The following is a 27,900-nucleotide window of genomic DNA, read 5'->3' as shown; positions in this document are numbered from 1 at the left end:
TGAGCTCTTCTAAAGCGTTGATTTATTAAATTTAGATTTGGAAGCCACTAAAGGTTGGCCATTTATCTCTGTGATCATGGATACCTCTGCTGTGAACCCTGATAGACACTTTGTCATTTCTCTTCATCTATAAAACAACACTTTGACTAGATGGCATGTGGGGCAATATGCGCAATTGTTTCTCCATAGGCCATAATGGTAACGTTTTCTTCTGTTGCTCAGCCCATATCGTAAACTTGTATATGTATGATGGCTTGTTTCGAAGCTGAGACATTTTTACATATATGGTTAAATTTTCGGGGTACGAAGTGTGATTCATTTTTCCGTAATTTAGCAAACCCCGAGTATCCTTTTGCGATGTGGCTCCTCATGGTAAAAAATCCCAATTTTAACACAATAAGTTTTTTGAAATTTTAATACTTTGAACACATTTCATAGCTCCATGGTTTTTACACATTTTTTCTTGTGTTCCCTTACTTTCTAAATTAACACTAATGGTTCAGCTCAGTCATTTGTTTATCATAGAAATGTGTCAAATATCACTACACAGAGATTTTTTGTTTACACGTGACTTGTGTGTTCCTCATTTCAAGGCGCATTAGGGGTATTGTCCCATGTGTGTAGATATTGCTGAAGCTCTAGCATGCTTTTTTGCTTCAACCGTGTCATTCGGGTTACGTTTTGTGACGAATGCCTTGCCATGATCAGCAAGAACTGTCCAGGTAAGACCTTCTACACTTGCAGTGAGCACACCAGTTGACTCATCGTATCCTCTTCCAAGGTAATAGTGTCGTACAAAACAACAGCGCCGTTTCTTATATTCTGCAAATCTTTGGAATAAGAAAGCTGAAAACCAACCTTTCCAACCCCTATATAAAAATAATGTGGATAACATATCAATTTAGCAGTATCAGAACAATTACAGTGTACGTGTTTTACATGTTGATAATCTCTAATTTAGTGAGTACTAATTGGTGAATTATTTGCAGTTTTTTTATCTATTCCCGGGAGAAATTCGTTTCAAGTTGAATAGTGCTTATTTTTACATCGGGGTTGGAATTAAAGCAGTACAAAATAAAATAATATACGGTTATGTCAATTTTTAAATCGACCATTCTAGAAAAGCTGTTAAAATAATAATAGAAACAATTGCAAATTTGCAGCAATCGACATGCATTTCTTAACTTTCTCGGAGATGTCAGGATGCATATTAATATTGCAGTGTGTATACGATTAGGAAAGCTAAAAACTAGTGCATTTAAATCTAAATTAGTTCATATATCTATACGATACTGTCTTTTATTAATAAAATTGTTAGACTACTGCAGTGCCCAAGTTAGTTTGTAACATTTTCTAAAATTCTGCTTGCATAGGTTTACTCATTTATAGTTCTCAAAAAGGATTCATTTTCATCACAATGTATAAAAAAGATTGACATGAGGCTACAACAATCCTAAATATCTTTGCAAATAGCAAGCTGTAATTCACTCGATAAATATACTATGAATATGACCATAAAGTACAGGCACAGTGAAATGACAACAAACTTCGTATAATTTACACAGGAAGTTTTATTGTTTTCTCTTTTCAAGCTGTGAAATGCTAGAATACGTTTCTGCCATTTCAATATAGTTTCGTCATCTTAAATTTCTTTTTTTTTTTATTTCAGTTTAAAACAAACAAAATAATTCACTTAATGTTTGTTATGGAATTCAAGAGTTTAATTTACTTCATTTTGAATCCTTCTTCTGTTATTTGAATATGTAAAACATATAATAAAGTAGACAGTTAATATCACCGTGATCATGCAATCTAGATATTAAAAAAGTTTATTTGAAATCAATTTTTTTTACAAAAAACAAACAGCTGTTATGTTTTCCCAGAATAGCAAGTCAGGACAAAAAAATAGATAAAATTACCTCTACACAATTTATAAAATATTAGGCTTGTTTTGACACTGTTATTGCCAAAAAATAAATATACTAAATATTTACCCTAAGTTCATGAACTAGCTTTGTAACGCGCATTAAGGAGGGGGGCTTTCCACATTACAAAATGCAATACGAAGGACGGAGTTGGAGCTATTTTAGTTATTTATGCCGATTGTAAAGTCGCCTCGTTCAGCAATAACTAACACCTCCTTTCATTCAAATTCCAGTTATATATGTTGGGTTGTTTTTCTTCTTCCTCTTTATAAGCACAATATCAAAAAGTAGACGGAATAATGCACGTTTAAATTCTAAATTGATTTAAGAAAAAAGGCATTTAGTTTATTACCATCGTTAAAAAAAGTAGCGAATTATTTTTTGGGACGTGTCACATACGTCATACTTTACAGTATGAGCATACACTAGAATGAAATATAGTACATTAAAAATGGAAATGCTTAACTAGTACAATATAAGTCCTAAAGACTATACAATGTGGCTAAAGTTTGATATTGTATATTTGGCGCTTTAACACTGTGTTTTGCAGATTGTGTAATTCAGATTTACATCGATGGTTATTCTTTTTATGTGAATGTGACGGTTATGGCGTCTGTATATTGAGTTTATATATATATATATGTATAAAGGCTATGGCGACGTTTCAGTCACTTTACAAGTTCGACCATAATGATTGCGGCCAATGTTAACTCGAACACACAATTACATGATGTTTATAACTTCAATACTTTTGTGGAAGGGACGACCAGCGCAGACACAAAGTAACCCATTCTTTTTATATCTATTCATATATATTTTGTGCAACAAAACATATATTCTGAAGTCTGAAATTGTAGTATTTGCGGGTGCCTCTGGTCCTATTAATTTGTATGTTTTTTGTTCATTTAAATATTTCGGACATTAGCAGTTTAGTGGGACGTCCATTTTCACTGAAACTAGTACACATTTTAGGGGTAAGCTGAAGACGATTCTGGCTGCAGGATTGTTTTGTACGTAGAACTTTCTAGCAGTAAGGGAACGACCATTTGACTTTAAAAAAAGGGGATGGATTTTTCTTGAAAAACATTTTGATCCCCAATTTGGTAAACAAAATTCTGGTCAAACATACAATAAAAATATCCAGAGTTTTCCCATTCATTATAGTGTTTAACATTTAAAAAAAATATGTGATTGCACGAAAAACAAATCCCACTCAGAAAAAAAATACACACCTCCCCTTTTGAAGTGAAGTGAATGCTCCTTTATGAAAGCCGTTTTGATGATTTGCAGTATTTTCAAGGTTCTTAAGATGTCCCCATTACGCATTAGAAAACCCAGTCTGCATCAGCGTGCTTACAGACGAATAAAAAGGAATGAGATGTTCAGGATTACTGCGTTTCGATCTTTTCTTTTGATTTCAAATGTTATTTCTTCTCCAAAGAGTATTTGGCAAAGGGAAGGGGTAATGTTCTTTTTTTATTTCTAAGTGTATTTTAACGGATCTGAGATACTAGACAATACAATACAATTAACCTCACACTTTTTTTTAGTAATTTTAGCATTTATGAGTGAATCGTTGTTTGAGTAAAGACCAGTTGCAAATATTTATGTGTACGTCCTGTCGATTCGGGAAGATGATTTCAAATGAATTATATGTTCGGCAATGATGATGTTTTGAGTCTTGATTAGGGGTTAATAAACTACGAAAAGTTTTTTTTTAATAACAAATAGATATATCAATTAAGACAAATATATCAATTAAGACAAATGTAACAATTAAGACAAATATATCAATTAAGACAAATATATCAATTAAGACCAATCTATCAATTAAGACAAATATTTCTGTAAAGAACTTATAAATAATTGTTATAAATATCCATTTTATTCAAAAATTGTTTCTTTTTTTAAATAACATGGTAAAACTAATGTTCTAACTACCTACTTTTTGTGTACTTTAAACATACACAAGGCTTATATTGAAAATCGATTGCATAAAGAGAAAACATGATTTAAACTACTTGAAACATTATGTTTTATCAAAGGGAACGTAATTGTGTTTAGTTTACGTGTGTGGTACACTAACACAAAACCGAGTATATTTCAATGTGAACACGGCCTAAGTTCCTTATTCTTATTTAAAAAAAAAGATTTATTGTACAAAAAAATCATAAAACAAATTGCTGTTGTTTTTGTTGTTTTAACATGACAATTTTGATAACTGTGTCGTGTTCTTTTACAAGACTAATATTAAAACTGTAATTAAAACCCTTACACATAAAACAAATCTGATTCATAGAGTATCAACACTGAAACAAACTCAAACCACACGGAAAAATCATGTTTTGTTTTGTCAGTTTTATGGCAAAATAGATGACAACATCAAAAATGTCTTGAAAATTGTTAGCGGAGTCGGAGTAGCAGTAATACAACTTTGTCCTTTAATTTTTGATTATGATATTAGATATTATATCGCTTAGATAAAGAAATAGTGACAAATCGATGGAAAAAAACTACCATTTCTGAATAAAACAGGGACGAAAGATACCAAAGGGACAGTAAAACTCATAAATCGAAAATAAACTGACAATGTCATGGCTAAAAATGAAAAACATAAACAGACAAACAATAGTACACATGACACAATATAGAAAACGAATGAATAAACAACACGAACCCCACCAAAAACTAGGGGTGATCTCAGATGCTTTGGAAGGGTAAGCAGATCCTATTCCACATGTGGCACCCATCGTGTTGCTTATGTTATAAAAAAACCGGTAAATAGTTTAATTCGGTAGGTCACATTCATGAAAGGGAAGGGGATTGAGTTACGACGTGAGGAATATATCCGATATCATTTGTTAAACGGTTGTTTTGTGTATCGAAAACACACTTTGTTCCAGGTGCACACGAATGGTCTGTGCATCCTCCAGCCACGGACTGTAATGTCAAAGTATAGAAAACAATGTATATAGACAATAACTGTTTAGTGTCTTTAAATATCAGCTGTATTTGTACGAGGCTAGGAAACAAGGTGTATGCGAGCTTTTAGCGAGCTACTACACCTGTTTCGAGCCGAGTACAAATACAGCTGATATTTAAAGACACTAAACAATTATTGTCTTTATCCTGCAATTAATTCTGTAAATTGTTTGTGTTTTGAAAAACACAAAAACTTACATATTTAGCATTTATTTTCGATTTGTAATCCCTTGAGGCCCGCGTAGTAATATCAAAATCACACATTACGCTGAAGATGGATTCGCAAAAAAAGAATCTCGAATGGTCAATAATAAAACATCGCTCAAGGTGAATAAATATCTATTTTAACATAACAACTAATTTCAACAGTAAAAATTAAAAACAAAATATTGTCCAATTTGAAACAGAAGTGTACGAGTTGTCCTACGCTTCAGACTTGACTTTCACTAAACATGCATGCTGAAATTGACATGGCTGATTTTGTAACACAATCATACACATTCAAGTTTTGAAATCGACAATTGTCATCGTCATTGGAATGCAAGTGGAATACACATTCTGAGGTCACACAGGTTCAAACAATACTCAGTCCGGCAGTGGGCGGAGCTTAGAAGCGATATCTGTATAGTATACAGATACAGCATAGCGATATCTGTAGGGCTGTATCTGTATAGTAGGACACCCAATTGCAGGATAAATACATGTTACATATATCTCTTTAGCATTAATATTATATTTTCCTAAAAGTTTTCTATTTTTTTTGTCAATTATTTTGTAACTATTTGTCGCTTAATTCAACCCTTTGACGTTTCACTCACAGAGAAAAAAGGAGTAGTTGATAGTATGATATTCACTGGAACAATTAAGATGAAATGAAAGATTAGTTTATTTTATAGATGGGCATCAAAATGATTACATGAATCCATCTATAAGACTTGAAGTGGTGAGCCATTTATGAGCATTCTTAGTGCGTAGTTTACATGTTATCAGTATCAGATTATGCCGTTCAGAATTCGAACATTAGAGTAATCACAATGTGATTGTGTACCAAAGATACGCCCTTTTGGAAAGATCACCGGAGTGCAATAACTTCCGAGTAACGAGTAATATTTGACGTACCAAATCTAAATTAATCCTATGTTCAGCTTACTTTATGCCAATTTGATATGTCGCTGTTGAAACATGTTGAGTCGATTACTGTGTCGTTGTCACCGGAAGTAGAGCTGACAATGTCACATAAATTGTTGCTTGATCTGTAATTAATAGATGTGCATTCTGCCGTCAATAGACATTCCTGTCCACATATTTTTCACTTTTGTAAGTGTCCTTTCCTGGAATCTTAAAAGAATTCCTTTTTTAGAGCATTTACCCCACTTTTGCAGTCCGCCGCCAGAAATGCTAGGCGTTTTACATGTATTATCATTCGTCAAGCAAACGTTATTTATACTCAAGCCTGTAATATTTCCAAAAAGCATAAATACGGTCATTGTAACAAAACTGTTTCTTCTCTCAATTGGACCTTGAAAAACGCACCAATGTAGCTTATGAATGTTATTGAGCTTGATGATGGTTATTTAATAAGCGATACTTACATATTGCAAAATCGGTTAAAACATCAGGTTCAACTTCCGTATGATTGAAATAAAAAAAAAAGTATTATTTTAATATAAATACATCAGGTGTGGACGTTTCTTCCGCATACTGGTCATGACTTTTTTCTTTAAAGTTTCGATTCCCAGTTGATCTAAAAAAAATAAGTCATGAATAAATTACGAATTTTACAATGATAAAATATATTAGAACTGAAGGAAAAAACACCGAAATTCATTGTTGCTTATAATAACACATGTTCATTGCCTAATGAATAATAAACAAGTGATATACGAAACATGACTGTCCAATTTCGTGTCAATTATATTCAAATAATTAAAACCAAATCAATTATCTACTTCACCATCATGATTGTAGATAAACAAAATCATGAATTAGTTACAATTTTCACATCTGAATAAGTAGATTAAAGGTATGAAAGTAAAGAAACAAATACTAAATTCAATATAACCTATGTTAACAGGAGAACATTTTAATAGCCTCCGGAATTATCTAATTCCTGTGAAGAACGACCGTCAATATTATCATTTTCAAATATTTATAACTGATCCATTTTCGTCATGTTTGTGGCAGTTGCTAATATCTAGAAATGACTACACACGTTCGTTACATCGTTTATTGGACCCTCATGCATGCTTATGTGGTATACAAAGTTATCTAAGGTACCAGGATTATAGTTTAATACACCAGACGCGCGTTTCGTCTAAAAAAGACTCATCAGTGACGCTCAGATCAAAATAGTTATAAAGCTAAACAATAACAAAGTTGAGGGGCATTGATGACCCAATGTATAAGATTATAAATTAAAAATGATAGAATTTGTTCATACTTTGCCCAAACGTACTGTATATTGTGCAACGTTTAAAACTATTATAACAATTATAGGTCACCGAGTATTTTCTGAAGCTAAAATTGAAACACAATGACACATTTTGTATTGATAAACAGTGAAAACCTTGATTATGAAAATAGAAGCTAAACTAAACATGCCAAATAATAGAATCACACGTAAAATGAAGTACGAGCAGATTGCTTTTGATTGACTGTTATAGTGGTTATGAAATATCCGTTCACAGATGGCTAAATATGTTCCTGTTGTCGTTACCACAATCTCGTTTCTTTTCACAAATATGATCTACCCGACTATTTTTCGGATTTGTATTAACATGAGCAACACGAATATCATACGAAGCAGGCTCTGCTAACCCTCCTACTGGAGCACCCGAGGTCACCCTCATGTTTGGAGATCGTGTTGCTTAGTTGTGTTTTGTGTACTATAACATGGTTAGTTTGTTTGTCCTTTTCTTTTTTAACCATGGGGTTGTCAGATGTTTGAATGTCACTCTAGTATTTTTTCGCCCTCTTTTCTGTAAAAGTACATTTTTTTCTCTGAAACACAAAAAGTTGTTAATTTGCAAATATATTAAAATATGACATGACTAGGGGGATTGTAATTGACTTCTCGTTCCAATGTATCGACATTTCAGCAGTACATACGCATACCTGTCTATTGAATTTATAATTCAACAGGCTAGTTACTATAGAGCTTTGTCATTGCAAATTCGTTTTGGACAGTGATAAACAGGGATTGGGATTCGAATGACTAAGGTTATTCCTCATTTAATTATATTTTCGTCCTCACGAACTGATTGGCCCATATAATTGCCCGTGTGTCCTTTATCGTAGAGCAATTCTCCAGTTTTCGAAAATGTAATCAGTGTTTCTACAAGAAGCGGATATCGAATAGCAATCCATTATGGAGTTTAATGGGGTCCTTGTTGATCAAGTCTTGTTAGTTTTATATGTAAGACTGTCATTGCTATATTTTATTTAGTTGTCAACGGGTCAGAAATTGTTTCTCTGTATCTCTTTTCGTTGACAAAGCTTTACAGGTTTAATTATCTTTTCTATACAAGTAAAACCCCGTCGCATGTTTTGTACGCCTGAACCAAGTCCCGAAAATGTAAGAAATTTGTACGGCCATCACACAGTTAATGATGTGATATTTTGGCATTAAAAATCGTCTTCATTTTTTATTCCCTTTTAGTTGATCAGAGATCGCTGGTTTTTTTTTCTCTTCTTTTTTCCACGTTGAAGCAATCCACTTCGTTATTCTAATTTTTTAAAAAATCATGTCATTTGGACTTTGGTAGAAAGTTGTATCATTGCCAATCAAATACATTTCAAGCAAAAAATCCAACAGTGATCAATAGTATTATTTTCAATTTTTATTTTTGGGACGACCCCTCACACCTTATTACCTGTGGTAGTCGTGCTCAACTGTAGATGTAGACAATTGTTGAAAAGGTCTATAAGTTGGTCGTCTTTAAACGTTAGCAAGGTATCTTTGTTTTGGATGCATGTCAACGCGAGGTAAATTCAAGAGGTTATGTTTCGAAATCTAGGTACCACTTCGTTGTTAAAAGATTCATGTTCTAAGCATTTTTTATTTTGCAAAGTTAATATTCCATTGCGTTTAAACTTTACCGTACATTCAACAGTAAACACGTTTCTTGTTGGTGTTATGTCAAATTTTGTTTTTTTCATATTTTTTTTGTCAGTTGTGTTCTTTATACGTAGTTTGCTGTTAGATCCAAATAATGTATAATGAATACTATGTAAAGTAAGAAACCAGGTGCCGATGGTTGATATAGGCGAGTCTTTATTTTTTCAGGTTAAATAGACATTCCAATTATTGAAAATCAGATTTTTTGTTTCAAACCTTTCAATTGCTATATTCTAAGACATTTTTACCATTAAATGACCTTTAATAAGTTGCAATGGTGTTCCCTTTACATTTCTAAGAAGAAATTTTTGAATGAAAGTTTTTATGATTTCCTACACATGTAATATTCAAATGAATTGTCCTTCCTGAACTAAAGAGCGAAATTAGAATTTAGGCGAAGAGAGATAAACATACTATTAATTAACAACCGTGCGTAGGTATAAGCTTTAACTGTATTCGGATTTGTATACTTCAGGAAAACGGAAGTAGGGCTAAACAAAAGATGTCCGGTCATAGATCAGACATCAACAACAGTGCAAGCGACATTTTGTTAACAGCTGGTCATGAAATTAACGATAACAATAAACGATTAAAAATTAGCACCTTTTTTTTTGAATGACGAACGATGTGACCGACAACAACTACTGACGCAGTTTAAGTATATTTAGTTTTGTTGGCTTAGCTGAATTTTGAATATATCAATAAAACATCGTCATTCATCAGGATACCTTTCATATATTTCATGTTGACCCTGTTATACTATAAGCCACAGTGGTAAAGCCGACTATACGGTAATGGTTCATATTCTCATTGTCGAAAGTAGAACGGATGTCTATAATTGCTTACATCCGATTAATATGAACATTGGTTGATAGTTGTTGTATTGCCAATCATACGATAACTATAGTAAACACGGATATAAGGTAGAACTTGTTATCTAAAACTGTTGTCACAATTATATTTCCTCTATCTATAACGAAATTCAAGATATTAAACAATAAAGGAAACTTAGTCCGATTGGCAAAATATTTTTTATAAAAAGTCAGTGGAACGACATTCACCATAGATAGAAGCCAGTGTTGATGTAGACTGACACTTGCTCTTAAATGGTATGTTTGATTTTTAATAATTGGCGAGTTGGTTTACATTTTCCAAACATGATACTCAGTATATTGCAACAGAACAATACATGATCATGCATTTCAATTGTTTTGATAAGGACAACACTAAAGTAAGCAATATATAGGTTTATTTACTGATAAAATGTTAAAATCAAACATAACTACACCCACATAAAACACAAAAAAAGGATGCAAACATCTTATTATGTCCAAGAAAGGATCATTTCTTTTTTTTAAATATTTATTGTGGAATATAAAAGCAATAATTTCATTGTTAAAAGTTTCAATATATTGTTGGAAATACGTTTAAGTAATCAATTTCTGGATAATATATTAAATATTTTCAAAAAATAACTCGGTCTATATCGATTCTTGAATATATATGTTATATATATAAAAAAAAATAGTAATATAAAATGAACTTAAATAAAAATATAAAATTACAACAATGCAAAACAATGTCACAAGCAATTATCATTAGTATCTATTTTTGGATTTATCAAGCAAAATTGATAAGCAATATTTTACTCTTTTCATTAATGTTTAAAATATATGTCTTATCAGATCCTCCTTTTAAATAGTTTGAAAAAATACATAAAATCGATATTAAATACCAGTGATTTATCTTATTGAAAAGAGCTGATAATCAAAACACACTATAAGTTTTAGTTGGCAAATAGTACATCATTCCTCTTCAAACAGGACTGATATAAATCGACAATTGGGAACTGCGACCCTATATGGTATTATTTATAAAAATATTAATTTTGTGAAACAAAATATAAATTTGTAAATTTCTATTTTTTATATTTCTGACAGCCATACACAAATATTTTGTGAGTAAGTGAAAACCCAATTTAAATTTGTACTTTCTCATATGAAATGAAATTTTAAAATGAAAAGTGTGTTATATTGTAATTGATAGTTAGTTATTTTTTACAGTATCGAAATAAAATCTTAATGTGTTTGTTATTCTATAAAAGATAGATAAAACCGGATTTTTAATTATCAGCAACACAAAATACCTGTTGGTACGCAAAGAAAAGATATACATATAAATAAAACCCCATCTTTGTAACTCTATAAAACATGTAAAATGAAAAAAGTACAAATACAAAAATGTTCTTATTAGTAAACCAAATCAACCAATGTTAAAATTAAATTAAGACTTAACTATATATATATATATGGCTTGCACTATTATTAATCAATCACACTTGCTATATATTTTTATACATATTTAAAACCAATTAGAAATATCTGCTCAAATAAATCATTGTGGAATTATACATCTTTTTTTTTAACTTTTAAATATAAGTATATTGATAACTATCACAATGAATTTTTCCTCTCAATTTTAGCAATCACATATTACACTCTTTGTTGCTGCTTGTTAGCTAATATTGTATTGACAGATTTCCAAAAATCTACTGTATGTCCTACTGTTATGATGTTGTCCTCTGCTGGAATTCTTTTAAGGACTGCTTCAATATTACTGTCAACCAATACATCGACCTGATATGGCAACGAATCAGGGAATCCCATTAAGTAGTCACGCAAGCTAGATGTTTTAAAGTATATGGAATGTATATTAGCATCACATACAGAATACCTTATTCAGTCATAATGTTGTTAAAGCAAAATGCTACCGCTTGTAAAATATAATGACAGTGCATACACGAAGAAGAACTTAAAATACTTTAAAAGTTTCATTCAGCGATATCAAACGTCAATAGTGTAATGTTAAAATGAAATCATATATCAATAATTCATTTCATAAACAGTTGAAAATATAGACATCAATTGTCTCATGCTCAGTATACTCACAAGAACATACTATTGACAAAAAACAAAATGTGTTTAAACTTTTCGTAAAAAGTCGCCTATTCAACATTTTATTGACAGTACTGACATCCGTTTTTTTAACGATTTCCCCGATATGATTGATTTGAACTTGTTAGAAAACATTGATGACCAAACAACAGTTTACCGATAGTGCAACAGTTTGAATTGTCTCATTAAAGTTTAAATCCTCTACAAAAATGTATGGTACGTTTATGACAGAAATATAGCCATGGTGTTGTCCGTTTATTTTCGTTTTATTTAGTTCGAATGTCCCTCTTGTATCTTTCGCCCCTCTTTAATAACGAATCAATACTTTGATTAGTAATTGTCCGTTAAAAGGAAAAGAGTTAAAAGCCATTTATGATAAAAAAAAAAGACTAAAAAATAATGGCTGTGTAACTTTGAAAAAGCTAGCAACAGTTCACCAAATACCAAATACCTTACATAAGGAGGAGCAATACGACCCCGATGAAACATGGATTCGTCAGTAGAACCAGCCTTTTGTTCCTATAAAATCTTTTTTTTTCCGTATTTAGACCATATATCGATACTTTGATATGAACTAATTACCTGGTGGAGGTCATAATCATCGATAAATCTGAGTACGGTGCTTTTTTATTTTAATCGCTTACCTATTTCACAATTTCATTTTAGCAAATCGTTCCTGTTTCTTATATTTCGTATAAAAACAATCAAGTTTTATGAAATGTACTATGAAAATAACAATTGCAGGTACATCAAATACCAACAAGTTTAAATAAGATAAATATATGTGTATTATACAAATGACTCGAGAAAAATGTTTTCAATGTTAACAAAAAAAAGCAGCATCGGTTAAAAAAACCCAGAATAACTTCCACATTACGTGTCGTAAGTGAAAGCACAAAATATATCAAAGAATTACCTTGAGTTAGAAATGTCAATATAGTCTTCACTTTCTTGGTCCTCTTGGATATCTATCCTCAATATAATGAACTCAAACATCAGTTCTATAAAGTTTGCCGTTTGTTCAATTGGCAAAGTACTGAATAATTCATCAACAATTGTTTGCTGTTCATCAGAAAGGAGTACATTAAATTTTTCAGCTAATCCGTCAAATGGTTCCTGGATCGAAATAAACTAAAATATTACTTTTTCGAATACAAACATACAAACAATCACAAAAACACATTATAAGTATTTGATAAATGAACCGTTACGTAAGTTTCACATAAAACAGAATACAAAACGAAGGAATATCAATACATTGATCACATGACAGGCAAAAATGCAGGCAAATAAAGCCCTAACATAGATAGATAAAACAAATTATGGTACTGCTAGCAATAACCACGTGCATATAACGGGGAAAACTTTTTTGAATTAAAGTTAGGTCTGTTCAAAGTTTTGAAATTCGTCTACCGTTTTAAAAAAGTAAACAAAACATAAATAAACATATAAAAAATGTGATTCAAATATCTATGTAATGTTCTGCTTTTTTTAAATGAAATACAATGTAAATCCGAAATAAAACTGAAACAATATTTACCTGCTTGTATCTTAATAAAGCTTTAGCTCTTTCCAATGCGAGATTCATCCACCAAGACATCGTCTGACTGCAGGTAATCGATTGTTGTGCCTGAAAAAATGAATTGATTTGAACAACTATTGTATCATTTGCAAGAACCAAGTATTGACACTGGAAAGATGCTTCATCGTTTTATACGATTAAACAAGTAAATGGCGAATAACAACATTGCCGACAAACAGATTTAAAATATACATAAATAAATCAACAAAATAAAAATAAAAAAATGCCCGATCTCAAAGAAAGTTCAAAACGGAAAATCCCTAGGCAACTGACAAAATCAAAAGCTAATACTCAGCAAACAATGAAAAGCAACTGTCATATTTTTTACTTAGTACAGTCATTTTCATATGATTTATTTCAATGTTTAAAGAGTTTTTAGTTATTGTTCTATTTAGATTTACACTCCTGGTTTGAAAACCAATAAATATTCACCAAATACTATATAATTATTTTGTTTTTTATTTTAAAAAACAAAACATATAACGTTTTAATTAATGAAAGAAGATTCTTGATATACAAGATGAAACCTAGATCAAATGTTTTTTTTAATGTTGCTGCTATTCAGATGAAAATCCTGTTTAGAATATCATAAAACGTAATACATCATTAAAATGTAGTCTCACTTTTATAGCTCATCAACTGTTTATGTTATTGTTTATTCCGGAGTTTCTAAATATTAGGATTTGCGCATTCCTGATGAAGACATATCCAGAAAAGGGGAATCGGAGGCATGACATGTATAACGTGTTGTTTGTCTTTGTATTGAAGGGTATATGTTGGCTATATGTAAACAGCGTAATATCAAAGACTAAATAATCCAAATAGGGTACAAATTAATGACACAAAAACCGTAAGGAAAAGACAAGTATAAAGAAACGTTAGCTGCTAGAATATGTATCTCGGTTAATGAGTAGTCTAAGAGTTAACTAGCCTGCACACACTGTGTTAGAACGCCGCTTTATGTTCTACTCCGATTATAATTCAATGGTATTGTCAGTTTTCTTGCAAAATGCATGGTACTCTGGTGTCCTTCAACAATTTGGGAACCAGATATCGATCAATCCATCAGTGTTGAAATGTATCCATTATATTAAAAAACCCTTGTTTTATGTACATAATACATGTGATACGAGAGTACTGATTTGTAAATAATTCATACCTTCTGGCTCGGAAAAGGTCTCTCTGTCTTCAAAGTCTTTGTCATGAAATCACTGAGTAAATGGTCTGGGTTTTCGGGTCCTACCGATTTCAAAAAGCTGATGGCAATGTCAAGCTTATCCAAGCTTTCACAAAGATCGGGATAAGACATTTTTCTGAGTTCTGAACATATTTGAACTTTTGTTGCTTGGGGAATTCTGATCTGAAAATGGAGGGAAAAATATTTCTGTATTTCAGAATTGAAATAAAATATTTTGAACAGCAATAAAACAGATTGAGCTGTAATATATATTTGGCCTTAGATTGATTTGGCCAATTATAAGAAGTTTAAACCAAAACACCTCACTTATATTTCTTATATAAATGTTAAAACGAGAAAAATAAAAATTACATTGATGTCAACACTTCATTGTTGAATACTAGTACAAGAAAAGAAATGTAAAAAAGGGGATTTCGATTACATTGCGTACAATTGAAGCACATATGCCGAAAAAAACCCATTGCCGAATCTATGTAATTAAACTATGCAATCTGCATTTGTCAAAAAGATAACCGATTGTTAGCTAATTTTAGACACCAATTAATAAAAAACACAAAAAAAAAGTCATCCAAATAGATGTATATTGCATTTTAACAATACATAAGATTGTATGACTGGATACATAATCTGACGAACGGGCTTACGGAGATACGGAGATACCTAAAAGTGACAAACAATTGGAAAATAAAACATGTAAAAAGCATGCAAACATGTTGTGAGTTTTAATTGATCAACGCCTTCGAATAGCATTGCAAATTAAAATTTGTGAAAGACAAAACGAAAAACAAACGAAACATTGCTTAAATTTCACTTCGAAAAATTAAATAATTTCATTAAAATCTTAAATACAAAATCCAAGTTTATCGGAATTTATGCACAACATGAATGTTAAACATACATATTTAAGTCTTCCAGTTGATATTTTACAGTGTGTCTTTCTATGTTGTGATGTTAAACTATTGTTTCAGAAAAGGGAGAAGGTTTGGTACCATTAACACGTTTAATCTCGCTGCAATTGTTTACACCTGTCCTAATTCAGGAATCTGATGTACAGTAGTTTTCGTCTGTTTATATTGTTCATTCGTGTTTCTCGTTTTTCGTTTTTATCAAGATTATACCGTTGGTTTTCCTGTTTAAATGGTTTTACACTAGTAATTAGTGGGGCCCTTCAGAGGTTGCTGTTTGGTGTGAGCCAAGGCTCCGTGTTGAAGGCCGTACCTTGACCTATAATGATTTACTTCTATAAATTGATAAATGGATGAAGAGTTGTCTCATTGGCGTTCATACCACATCTTCCTGAAATTATATATTTGCTTTACTAAAAAACTACTTAAACTTACTTAGCAAACTGTTGCTCAGAAAAAAAAATATGCTTAAGAAACGTACTTCAATGTAAATAGCTTTCTTTGAAGAAACAAGTCGTTATAAGGTAATTACTTTTGGTATTTAGGAACCTGTTCTAAGTTTAGAACCTCAGGCCTTTATAAGACGAGTGGTTATTTTTAAATCTTGGTTTATTTGCATGTTTTCAAGTTCACTTAACTAGTAAACAATTTTGTTTAAAACGAAATGAAAGGACAAACGGTTTTGAATCAAATTGATAGTTCTTCCGTTTTAGTTTTTTTGCACATACTTGATCTATTCTTTCAGATAATGATTCCAGTACGACACCATTAGTATATTCAGCTCTGTAAGTAAACATCTCTATCTACAAAATTACAAATGAATACTAACATTTAATGAAGGTCTTGTACACTGTATTCAGAATGGTAGTACAATGTATATGTACCTTATGACAGCCATACTGTCCATATAGTGTTAATGGTTTATTACATGTATGTTAAATGGTTGAAACATGTTTGTATCTAATACCAAGAGCTTGTAGAAAATGGTGGACTGAACCTGGTTTGAAAGTAAGCTAAACCTCTCACTTGTATGACAGTGGTTTCAAATTCCATTGTCCTGACAACGATGTGTGAGCAAAACCAAAAAAAAAAAAAACACACGATAGGTTAATATGTCAAATATAGGGGTACAGCTGTCAACATTGTGTTATTATTTTAATCACTATAAACAAACAAAGAAATATCAACGAAGAGTGAAAATGCACTTTAGTTAACACGACAGACAAGAATACAAACATTATCATAGAACAATAACACAATGACAGGATGTATATATGTAAACGAGTCCTGTCAAATGGATATCATCAAAAACAGCAAAAGCATCACCAACAATGACAAACAAAGGAATATAACACGTTATCAAGATGATAAACAACGTAATAAACGATAATCCAGAATCTTTACACCAAGACCATATGAGTATTCGGACTGTTCTTTTTTGAAAATAAGCTTACGATCGGACTAATTTAAAGCAGTTGTTCAAGTTTATTAGACACAATTGTATATTTCAAAGCAAAATAATTGAAATATCAAACTGATATTAAAACTTTAACTGCATATAATTGAAAAATAAATGTTATATTTTAAACATCTAAAAACGAATCACATTTACTTGATATATTAATCTTCTGTATTTAGCATGTCGGTAATACATAAAGTTGAATTATGTTGACTTAAATTGAGGTTATAGGAAGTAAGCATAATGTGGGAAGAAAAGTGTTTAAAATATGTCGGAACATAATTTTTTGTTGGCAAATTGATAGATGAAAAACATAATTATTATAAATTCATATTGATTTATTGTCCTGAAAAAGCTTTTCTCTTGCTAGCAAGAGATGCAAATGTAACGGGACATGCATGCACAAAATAAATCAATGTGTAAAATTTGACATTCCTTGTGGCAACAAGTGTCCCCGTGGGTGAGAGTGACAAACTTTAAAGCAGATATAAGAACAAATAAATAGTTTATTTCAATTGATAAAAGTTGGTCTAAAATTAACCCATAAGGTCCAAATACATATATGGCCCAGCTCGTACTGGACCTTATGAACAGAGTATACTTAAACAGTGCGACCTACGCGTATGGTCCTACGCATATGGTCAGGCCTGTAAGCGTTCGGTCCAAATACTCGTATTGTCTGGAACATATAATTGTAAAGTTGATACGGAATATTAATTAACAAGGTCTATGACCCTTCTGATTAACCTTTTGTTTTTGTAAAAAAAAAGAGGAGAGACATACCACTGGTTTATCAACTCTCTACTCAGACACTGGTGACTAAGTCTGAGTAGGAGATGCAAAGTTTTGATATCTCATATGCAGGCGCAGTTTTTATATTTGCTAATAATATTGGGGAAATTGATTTTTAGGTCTTAAATCAAAATGCAACAACATAGCTGGTTGATCGTTTTTCTGAAAACACACATTCATAGGAGAATTATATAGGTTTCCATTTGTCATACTACAACTGTTTGATTTAAATTGGTAAACGTTTTTTTGTTTTGTATTTTACTACATGTATGTTCAACAAAGCTGTGAAATAATACATACCGTCAGAACTAAACAAGAAGTTTCTTAATGCATGACAAAATTGAAGCAAGACAATATTGGCTTTCCCTGCAAATCATTAAAATTCTTAACCCCAATTTGTATCGGTTGTAAAATATAACTTAATGCATTTTTTAATTTCTTACCTCATTCAAGTTGATTATAGCTGACTTGGAGAACAGAAATCTATCCATTACTTGTCTTTCAAGGTTGTTAAAATTATATTCCACTTTTGTCCCTTGACCTACTTCAAATGAGTAGTTGCAGTTTGCCAATACCATTGGTAATAAGTCCTTGTCTGGGTGATAACTGATTAAATGCACTGCAGATATGTCTTTTACACTGACCAGTGGTAAACTTGAGTATCTATAAAAAAGGTTTTTCGCTCTATTTTTATTCAATTTATGTCTCTACAGATTATATCCAAAATATATTTTATTCAAGAATATCTTTGATAGGGTTCAATACTTCTCGTAAATGCTTTTCAAATATACTAGGCTTGCAATTTGGTACGCAAGATGTATCTCTTTTGACCATGCGTATTCAACACAACGACGTACAGATCATAGAGGCTTAACATATATATGTATAGTTCTTTAAAGCACGAGAAGTAGCCTTTATTGATGTAGTATCGGTCATGCAATTAACATTGCAAATAAGTGTATACGTCAAAAACTCTCATATAAACATATTTTGGATGCTTAGAAAACAGGAACGTTGTCTACGGTTGTTTCTATTAAATATCCAATCTCATTTAGAGGTGAAAGTGTTTGTAAATAGTTGGTAAAGCTCAGAGCAAAACAATAAGCGAATCAGTGATTAAGAGCATGTTTTGTCTATAGTCATTAGATGATTAAATATCCAAATTGTGAAAGTCTTGTTCTGTTTGCTAGTTTTTGAAAGTAGTCAACAACACAACGAATTTGTCCAATCTGACATATTACTTATGAGTATGTCCTATAGTAAAGACATTTCTTCACATAACTATCAATAGCAACTGCTTTCTATTTATTTATACTTTTATGTGAAGGCGCGATTTATTTTCAGCCTTTAACACCATTTTCAGTGGTGTCTTTGGCAAAGGAATTGTCATAAAACAGTATAAGCTAGTTCATCAATAAGATAAGTGTGTAGTGTTGATAGAAACTACATTCAAACAGTCAGAAAAATAAAATGGTATTAGACAGTTATTAGATATCAAATAATACATTTTAAATGGTACATGCATATTTGACTTACAACACTCCCTTTTCTCTACAAAAATCGCCTAGGAAAGTATTTTGCTTTTCTAGTAGGAACCGAAGCAGTATAAAACCACATAATCCGGAATCTCTGTAGGTTGGTAAAAGGTATGATATAGGCGTTTTCCCATCTATCCTCTTTCTGCAATGGGCTTTATTGACTCTAAATCTTCCAGTGCTGGTCCGACACGCTGAAATTATGAGTAAAAGTTACTCTGTTAATTTTACACGATACATGAATTGTAGATCTTATAAAGAACATATATTTTTGGTCTTTATCCTTTTAATTGGAATCATGTGATCAACTCTTTGGCATTCATGTTTATGATCAGAAAAATTTTCAAAAACGCTCGCTGTTTGTTGATGTTTACTTGCCATGTCATTTGAAAGAAAGCACAGCATGAAGGATTTGTATGTGTGTATTTACCATTTTACATGAAGATAATGTAGGAATCGTTTAATTATCTGTGTACGTATTCTTCCTAAATTTCAAATGGTTTAACATACATAAATAAAAGTGTAGCAAATCTAAATATAGAATACTGCTTTTTTAGTTGCGTTCAAGCTGTTGTAAAATGATTTCAAGATATCTAACTCTGATCAAAATGCTATTACTTGAATTAAAAAATGACATATTCTACTTTAATGCTTTCTTTTTTTTATTCGATGTTTAGCATACTGATTTGTGGATGAAAGGTCAAAGCCAAAAAAGAATCAACATTGGTTCTATAAAAAGTACAAAAGAGATGTTTTCGTCGATAGTTATAATGCAAACAAATACATACTGTATGTCTCAAGTGATTGCCTCACAGCTTCCCATGCTTCAGTATAGCTTTGCAAAAGGATTTTGAACTCCTCTAGTTTCCCATCTGATAAAACCAGTTAATAAGAAATTAAAACTACATTTCTTACAACTATGATAGGAGTGATTATAATAATCATAAAAAATATTTTTTCTCAAAGCGAACTATATAATAGGAAATCATTCTAAATCTCCTTTTTCTTATCTGAATTCACACAACACATGGTCGATTTCTCCTTCTTAATTCAGTTAAGATATTTCATTTTTAATCACTTGCACCATACAATGCAATCGATTCTTCAACCAGAATTTGTACCATAGCGGTGTAATAGTTTAAAATAAAATTAAATTTCAAACGCAAAGGCATCGCATTGATTATAACATAAATAAGTCACTCGTATTACACATATGATTTAATATGTTTAGTTATAAAACTTTTGTATAGTACAATGCATCTTTATGATCTGTAGAATGATAACAGGAATAAACGCTTGTCAATGATAACCAGTTGAATTTCAACAATAGAAATGCATCTTTTTATGGACTTGAATAAAACAATTATGTTTTCTTTTAAATATCTAACAGTTGTTTGTTGGTCCCAACGCATGTTACACATTAAATAATATCAAAGTGATCGTATGGAGATTAAATATTAAATGCATCTTTTCAATTTAATATATAAATGTAAATACGTCACGAAGCAACAGATTAAGTTGAGGCAAACTTAGGCATTCGAAGATATTTTCTTACGAAAGTAACCTTTGAAATAAATTACTTTTTTAATTGCTCGCCCAAAGTCCACGACGACAGACTTAATGATGATCGCTTGACATTTTCAAAATTTTTGGTCATATTTTTGGATTCCTCTGGTTTTATCCATTTCAATGCCTTTACAAATTTTGCTCAGTGACCCCCAACTTCTTTTATAAATCTCTTACGTGTATAATTATAAGCAAACTGTAAAAGTCTTATTAATTTTATGTTTTTTAATAAAAGTGTTTGTGAACGTTCGATGATAAAGCTATGTAAAGTCAGCACTGTGACCTATATTTTATTTTTGCTCCTTTTGCTCCTTTATTAATCTCCTATCAGTATATACTAGTGTTATGGCAAACCTTATATTTTGAAACTGAGTAGCGAACTTCCTTAAGGTTTCAAACGTACAATTTACAAGTTAAAAGATGACTTATTCCATTGGTCGCGTTCCATTTTGTTTAATTCTAAAAATTCCTAATTTTCCCTTAACGGAATATTTTTGTTAATTGATATCTAGTGTTTCATTGATATTTCCAAAATTTTTCAGACACAAACATATATTAAGAGGAACTTATTAATGAAAAGAAAAAAGAGAAGGTTACCGCCTGTTTGCTCATTGATCAGTATACATTGAGGTTCTACTAAATTTTGTAGATGATGTTAGAAATATGATTTTACAATATGGCGTGCAAAGTTTGTAATTATTTATAATATGGAAAGCAATATAATTTTTCAGATAACCTTGTTCCAGTTGTTGTTCTACATTCTCAATAGTTATTATTGTTCCTTCAGCTCTGTCAAGTTTTCTGCTGTATTTCTGCATCAACATTTTCTGAAGTCGGATTATATTTGGTATAAATCGAAGAACTCTCAGATGATGATCCTGTAAGCAGTGAAACTAAAAAGTCATAACGGTAATCGCGGGTATGACTATATAATTCAGAAAAAAATGTAATTCGTTTGCTCACTTTTTGACAATTATTTGTGTAAGTTGATGTCAAATCCTTCGGAATTCAATTTATATGTTTTTGACTAAGACTTATAGCATAAATCTTTTTATATTGAAATAAATTATGTCTAAAAGTATTCAAATCTTTTTAAATTACAGTTTACTCAAATCGGCCACAAGCAGATGTTAACATCACATATGCATTTTTATAAAAACAATAAATATGTATTAGAATGAAGCCAGTCGGGTCTCCATAAAAATGTACCCCTTGACATAACTGTGACCAAAACTATCAAAGAGGGCATACTACTTTTATAATGGTATATTCTACGTCTGTCACATTTACGTCAAGCAAATTCTAAATCACAATCATTTTAATAGGATTCAAAAAGAAGTCAATAAAGATTCCATGCGTTTTTTAGTTCTTACATCAACATTTCAAGGTAGAGGGAAATACATTTTTTGCTGCTCTGATAATCAGAAAAAAATGGAAATAGCGAAATGAAAATCGGTTAATAATGTATATAAAGCAAGAAAATCAAGGACACTATTTTGCACAAAATAATGCAAGGAAAGTTCTTCATTCGTACGATTGACAATCGTCCAGATTCAAAGAGGTATGTCATTCTCAAAAAAATAAAAGAAAACGCGTCATCATATTCAGAATTTAAGTGTTTTTTTTAAAGGGAATGTGGTGAGTTTGACTGTCCCTTTGGTATCTTTCGTCCCTCTTTAAATAACAAAACATAAAACGAAAACGTGTGTCACTATAGCGAACAAATCATCTATTTTAACCTAGCCGTCTACTTTATTTCGTAATTTTGGATACTTTTCAAAATGGAGGCTGAAAACAATGAAATGATTGTCAAAAACGAACTGACAATGCCATTAGAGTACACAAATTTTTTTATTAAAAACAAACCTTAGTCTACAAACACAAATTAAAAAAATAAGGTCCGAGCAACACAAAATCCAATCGGACACCAAGGGTTATCTTATGTGATCCGGAAAGATATACTGCCCCATATATACAGGTAGACCAATGTCGTAATTGCATATGTCTTGCATTATAAGCCACCATCGAAACCTCATATATACTACATGTAAAACACATTATCTTATCTTTTATACACAGAAATATTTTATTGAAATAAGCTATCCTCTTGAAGTTAAGGAAATAGCAATAATCTAATTCTCTTATTTTCTAAACAAAATAAATGCTCAGAAATAACAGTAGAAACAATTATTTCTAGAACATATTTATAGTGGTCTTTTTGAAAGCAAAGTAATGGTAGAAAAAAGTTCACGATTAATGAACGGAACAGTCTTATTAATAAAAAGAGTACAAAACATTTTTTTATTAATAACAATTACTTCATCAAACTTAAGAGATACCATTTTTTTTTATTTGCACCAGATCGTACCTCCTTTAAGAACAAATGAAGTAATGGACACGTCTTTTCTTTAGTATTTAACATCTGAGTCAAATGGTCAATTGATATCCAAGATCTGAATCTCCACACTTCAGGGATTTCTTGAAATTGTTTGTTCTCATCAATGTTTGCGTGGTCATCTATTTCATGCAGTAACAAAACTAATGGAAGAGCACCTAAAACAAATTTAAATTATAATGTTTGGTAAGTTTGTAAACATAGTAGATGAGAGATCGAATGGGTTATTTATTCAGGAATATTTATGGTAAAAATTTTGTGATAAAGGTAAATAAAATGTAAAGCAAAATTTTTAAACGAGAACATCCTTTCTCCTTATATGAAACACCCTTCAATTTTCAAATCTTCATATTTTTATGTTTAAAAGGTTTTCATTATCTCATACTACAACAAAGACTAGTTATTACCCATCCTCTTGTCACTAGCAATCTTATCGTCGCACATCTGGATGATGTTCTCAATATCCTTAAATGAAAAAAAACACATATACTTTGAAATGATGTGATGATAAATGCATCAAACAATAAATCAAAACTGAATCCAAGCAAACGTAAAATTGCCTTTTTTTTTTTTTTTTTTTTTTTTTAAAGTTGTGCTGTTTCCTATGTTATCTAGATTCTTATATCGACGTCAATTTGTCTTTAGTGAATAGTTGTCTTATTGGCAAACAAATCTCATTTCTAAAAATAGTATGTATTACATAAGTTGCAAAATAATATGCACATTACCTGCAACACAGGAAAAATAAATTTCTGGTCAAATAAATCCTCCCATTCACATCGGCTTTTTTCTGTGTTCAATTTGCACAATTCGTTCGGATTATTTTCTCCTGAAATGTTATACACACAAAGATAGAACATATTGACTATTTTATTCATTGACTTTTGAACAGTTTCGAATTTTATATAATAAAACCATCAGTGTTCATCAATGCATTGGAACTTTTGCAAAAAGAGAGTGTTCTGAACTGAGCAGAAACTCAAAGTGAATGAACCAGGGTTATGTCAAAGAATGTCTCGTATTTGTTCAAAAACGTTGACGGAAGATACCATTTCCTTGTTGACAAATATTTTCTGTAACAACTTCACGAACAAAACGTGATGATCTTGAAATATAATGTTATGCACTGACGTTGTTTATCATCTAAATTACGTGTACATGTAAACGTATTATTTTGCTTGTTTTTGTGAACTATTAACCTTTACTGTTTGGTTCATCTTGTGGTTATTCCTTTTTGGCGTGATCCAGTGTCAAATCGTATTTTGAACCCCTTCAACAATTGAACCCGAGGTCATAATAATGTACAGAAAATTGAACGCATGGTATTTTGACTCCGGGCTCAGTGTATCCATATTGTATTTTAAACACCACCTGTTAAAATTGAACCCCCAGTTTTAGATAAATAGTATTGTAAATTATCTGATGTGCAATAAACTGACTATATTATTTTTTTTTTAATTTGAGGTGTATAGTTGGGGGTTGAATATACCATGTCAGGGGGTTAATATACCATGGATAAGTAAAAAAGAAAAATTACTTGTCGAAATTGTTAAATACATACAAAATTTGACTATTATTGTTATGTGAAGGAGCTAAAATAGCAAGAATGTTTGAAAAAAGAGGTCTATAGTAGGGTGTTTAATATACCAGGGCAGTTTAGTGAAGTAAAGACACCTGTACTTATTCACCTGTCAATGTGTTGTTTTGATGTGCTAAATTTTTTTCTTTAATTTTTCCTAATGTGCTTTGTCTATGAGCTATTTCTTTCTTTGATGACATATTTATTCGTTTTAATATTGATCAAGATAACTGGCACAACGTTAACTGCTGTATCTATATTTGTTTCATTTATACCTATCAAATTTTGTTTGTTTTGTTCCACATTGATTGCAACAAAAAAGAAAATATTTGCGACTGTACTACAGTGCAAGTGTTAGCTAGCTATAACATCTGGTTTTAATGGAAATAGTTATCAAAAGTACCAGGATTACAATGAACTTATACCCAATTAAGGAAATGCATATACAGGAATATGATAATTGTTTTCCATTCGATTGTAATGCTCAAGAAATAGATTTTTCTACAAGAATAATGGACTTTCCGTTTTAAATTTTTCATTGAATTTGGTAGTTACGTTATCATCTTTTGAAAAGTATTCAATTTAACCGAAAAAAACACATATTTCAAGTCAGTTTGAGATCAAATTTTTGTTGAAGCAATCATAAAAACAAAGTCTATAATTGTAAATGTTCACCTATCACAGCTGATGTATGCTTCATTACAATTTCGTTGAGTATAAAATGCATCATGAGAAAAATATCATCTTTTCCTTTTCCTAAGATTTCATGAAGTGACTCAATGTCTAAATTGATATGTTCCAATAAGAACTGAAACACTTCCATTTCCTGTATATCTGGCTCTGTTTTTATAATCTGCTGTACTGTCTGCAAATGAGATGATTAGTACGTGGTAATATTTGTCAAATTAAAAGATAGCAATATACATAAGTACTGCAATCACATAAAAAAATCAAAAATGTTATCAAAAAACAAACAAAAAATATGATTTATTCAAAACTGAAGCGTAGACCAAATATTGATATGTAAACCACAAAATTGAAAACAAAAAAGCATTATTTTGACAATAGATGATAGTAAATGGCTGTAAATGTTTCTCATGTTATGTACTGAGTTCTAAGTGAAAACTGTCAAGCTAGGGAAACTAATCAACAACAAAAAATAAGTTTAAATGACACTTAGTTTAAACATATTTATTTATAGTGGATTGGGAAACAAGTTTTGCAACTTATAGTAATCCTTTTCCATTTTGCGGGTGCGAGTTCAGCTTTGTAGCGGCATAAGCCTACTTTTTTTTTAGAAATCTACAAGGGTGTCTTTGACGTGCAAGAAATCTGGCTCCCTCTTAACACGGGTCAGCCATTTATCGAATGACACTTGGCAATAAAAAACAACACTTTTACTGAGAAGTGCCATAAAATATAACTGACCTTTGCAAACTTAAAACAAAATGGGCAAATAATCAATTTCCTTATATTTTCACTTATTACAGCACTGGTTTTATCTTTGCGAATATAACACGTATATTCTTTCAATTTTAGTTACACTTTAATTATGTTAATATAATCATGATAATAAAAAGTCCATAGTTCATCAAATTTTGATTGACACATTTAAGCCAATATTTAAAAATAATTAAAGCTTGGAGAAAGAACTTGTTTTGGAACAATTGTTATATTGGAATTTGTTGAATCGTTTAAAACTTCTTGATTGAGATAAAACAAAACGTTCTTACTAATTTCACATGTGTTAAACATTAACTTTTGTATTGGACCTATAATTGTATTATCTCATTTTCTCAATTGTACTAGGCTGATAGCAATAAAATATAAAATATAAAACAGATTTTAATTAATACCTGGACGTTAGAGTTTGCTGCAATGAACATTGACATGTGTGTCAAAAGCCGAATAATTGCAAATGAACCTCTGCTCAGGTTGTTTCTAGGTGTAACAATATCTGTTGCTTTCAGACTGTTAGCTCTACCAAGAATATGTCCTTTTGCGGCCGCCTCGCTGTAAAGACATAGAAATATATGAATATATAAACTATTGTTTCTTCGATCTATTTACATATATGGTTTAGTAAGAAAAGTTTACTGTGTAGAATTCCATCAAATTGTCATCTAAATTTATATTAATGGAGTATCACTTAACATTTTAACTAAAAAAAAAAATCAACAGAAAACAAGCTACAAATCTAAAAAGTAGCAATAAGTGCCATTTTTAGTAATAGACACAATGAACTAATCAGAAACAATATTGCATTATTTATAACAAAGTTTAACAAATTACTGACTCCAAGTGTGATTTAAAAAAGACAATTTTAGGAAAATTGACAAAATCAATCTATCAATCAACATAACAAGAATGTGTCCACAGTACACGAATGCCCCACTCGCACTATCATTTTCTATGTTTAGTGGACCGTGAAATTGGAATAAATTCTCTAATTTGGCATTAAAATTAGAATGATCCTATCAAAGGGAACATGTATACTAAGTTTCAAGTTGATTGGACTTCAACTTCATCAAAAACTACCTTGACCAAAAACTTTAACCTGAAGCGGGACAGACAGACGAACGAACGGACAGACGGACGAACGAACAGACGGACGAACAGACGAACGGACGCACATACCAGAAAACATAATGCCCTCTAATATCGTAGGTGGGGCATAATAAGTGAAAAACAACTGCCATTCTCCCGATTTGGTTCAGACATTTCCTAAAATATTATGGGTTGAAAAGCTATCTAAACAACCCAATCGTATGCCACTTGTTTAAAGTTTTGTAATATTGATTAAATGGGGACAGCAACAGAATCAAAAAGAATAAATTTATGTAATATTAATTGGCGTCAAGCAGCCAACATATTGCCACAAATGTACTTAAAAAACGCGTTTTCATGAAAA

The 27,900-nt window shown here is 31.1% G+C and overlaps 1 protein-coding gene across 1 annotated transcript in view; it reads right to left on the bottom strand.

Annotated features, from left to right (window-relative positions):
* Window positions 1–11,243: 11,243 nt before the first annotated feature.
* LOC134687712 (E3 ubiquitin-protein ligase RNF213-like) overlaps window positions 11,244–27,900 on the bottom strand; it is a 111,295-nt gene continuing 94,638 nt past the window's right edge. Inside the window, exons 47-60 of the mRNA XM_063548170.1 lie at window positions 26,846–27,002; window positions 25,665–25,854; window positions 24,139–24,239; window positions 23,818–23,875; window positions 23,384–23,568; window positions 21,752–21,893; window positions 20,238–20,321; window positions 19,451–19,643; window positions 18,358–18,577; window positions 16,392–16,466; window positions 14,720–14,920; window positions 13,519–13,608; window positions 12,895–13,094; window positions 11,244–11,706 (exon numbers count right to left, since the gene is read on the bottom strand). Of these exons, the coding sequence (XP_063404240.1) occupies window positions 11,517–11,706; window positions 12,895–13,094; window positions 13,519–13,608; window positions 14,720–14,920; window positions 16,392–16,466; window positions 18,358–18,577; window positions 19,451–19,643; window positions 20,238–20,321; window positions 21,752–21,893; window positions 23,384–23,568; window positions 23,818–23,875; window positions 24,139–24,239; window positions 25,665–25,854; window positions 26,846–27,002 (2,086 nt within the window). The 3' untranslated portion in view covers window positions 11,244–11,516. The remainder of the gene's footprint in view (window positions 11,707–12,894; window positions 13,095–13,518; window positions 13,609–14,719; window positions 14,921–16,391; window positions 16,467–18,357; window positions 18,578–19,450; window positions 19,644–20,237; window positions 20,322–21,751; window positions 21,894–23,383; window positions 23,569–23,817; window positions 23,876–24,138; window positions 24,240–25,664; window positions 25,855–26,845; window positions 27,003–27,900) is intronic.

This window comes from Mytilus trossulus, chromosome 10, assembly GCF_036588685.1.
Source record: "Mytilus trossulus isolate FHL-02 chromosome 10, PNRI_Mtr1.1.1.hap1, whole genome shotgun sequence".
In the NCBI taxonomy this organism is placed as follows: Eukaryota; Metazoa; Mollusca; class Bivalvia; order Mytilida; family Mytilidae; genus Mytilus; species Mytilus trossulus.
The sequence above is the reverse complement of the archived record's forward strand: the minus strand, read 5'-3'. Positions and strand labels throughout refer to the sequence as shown.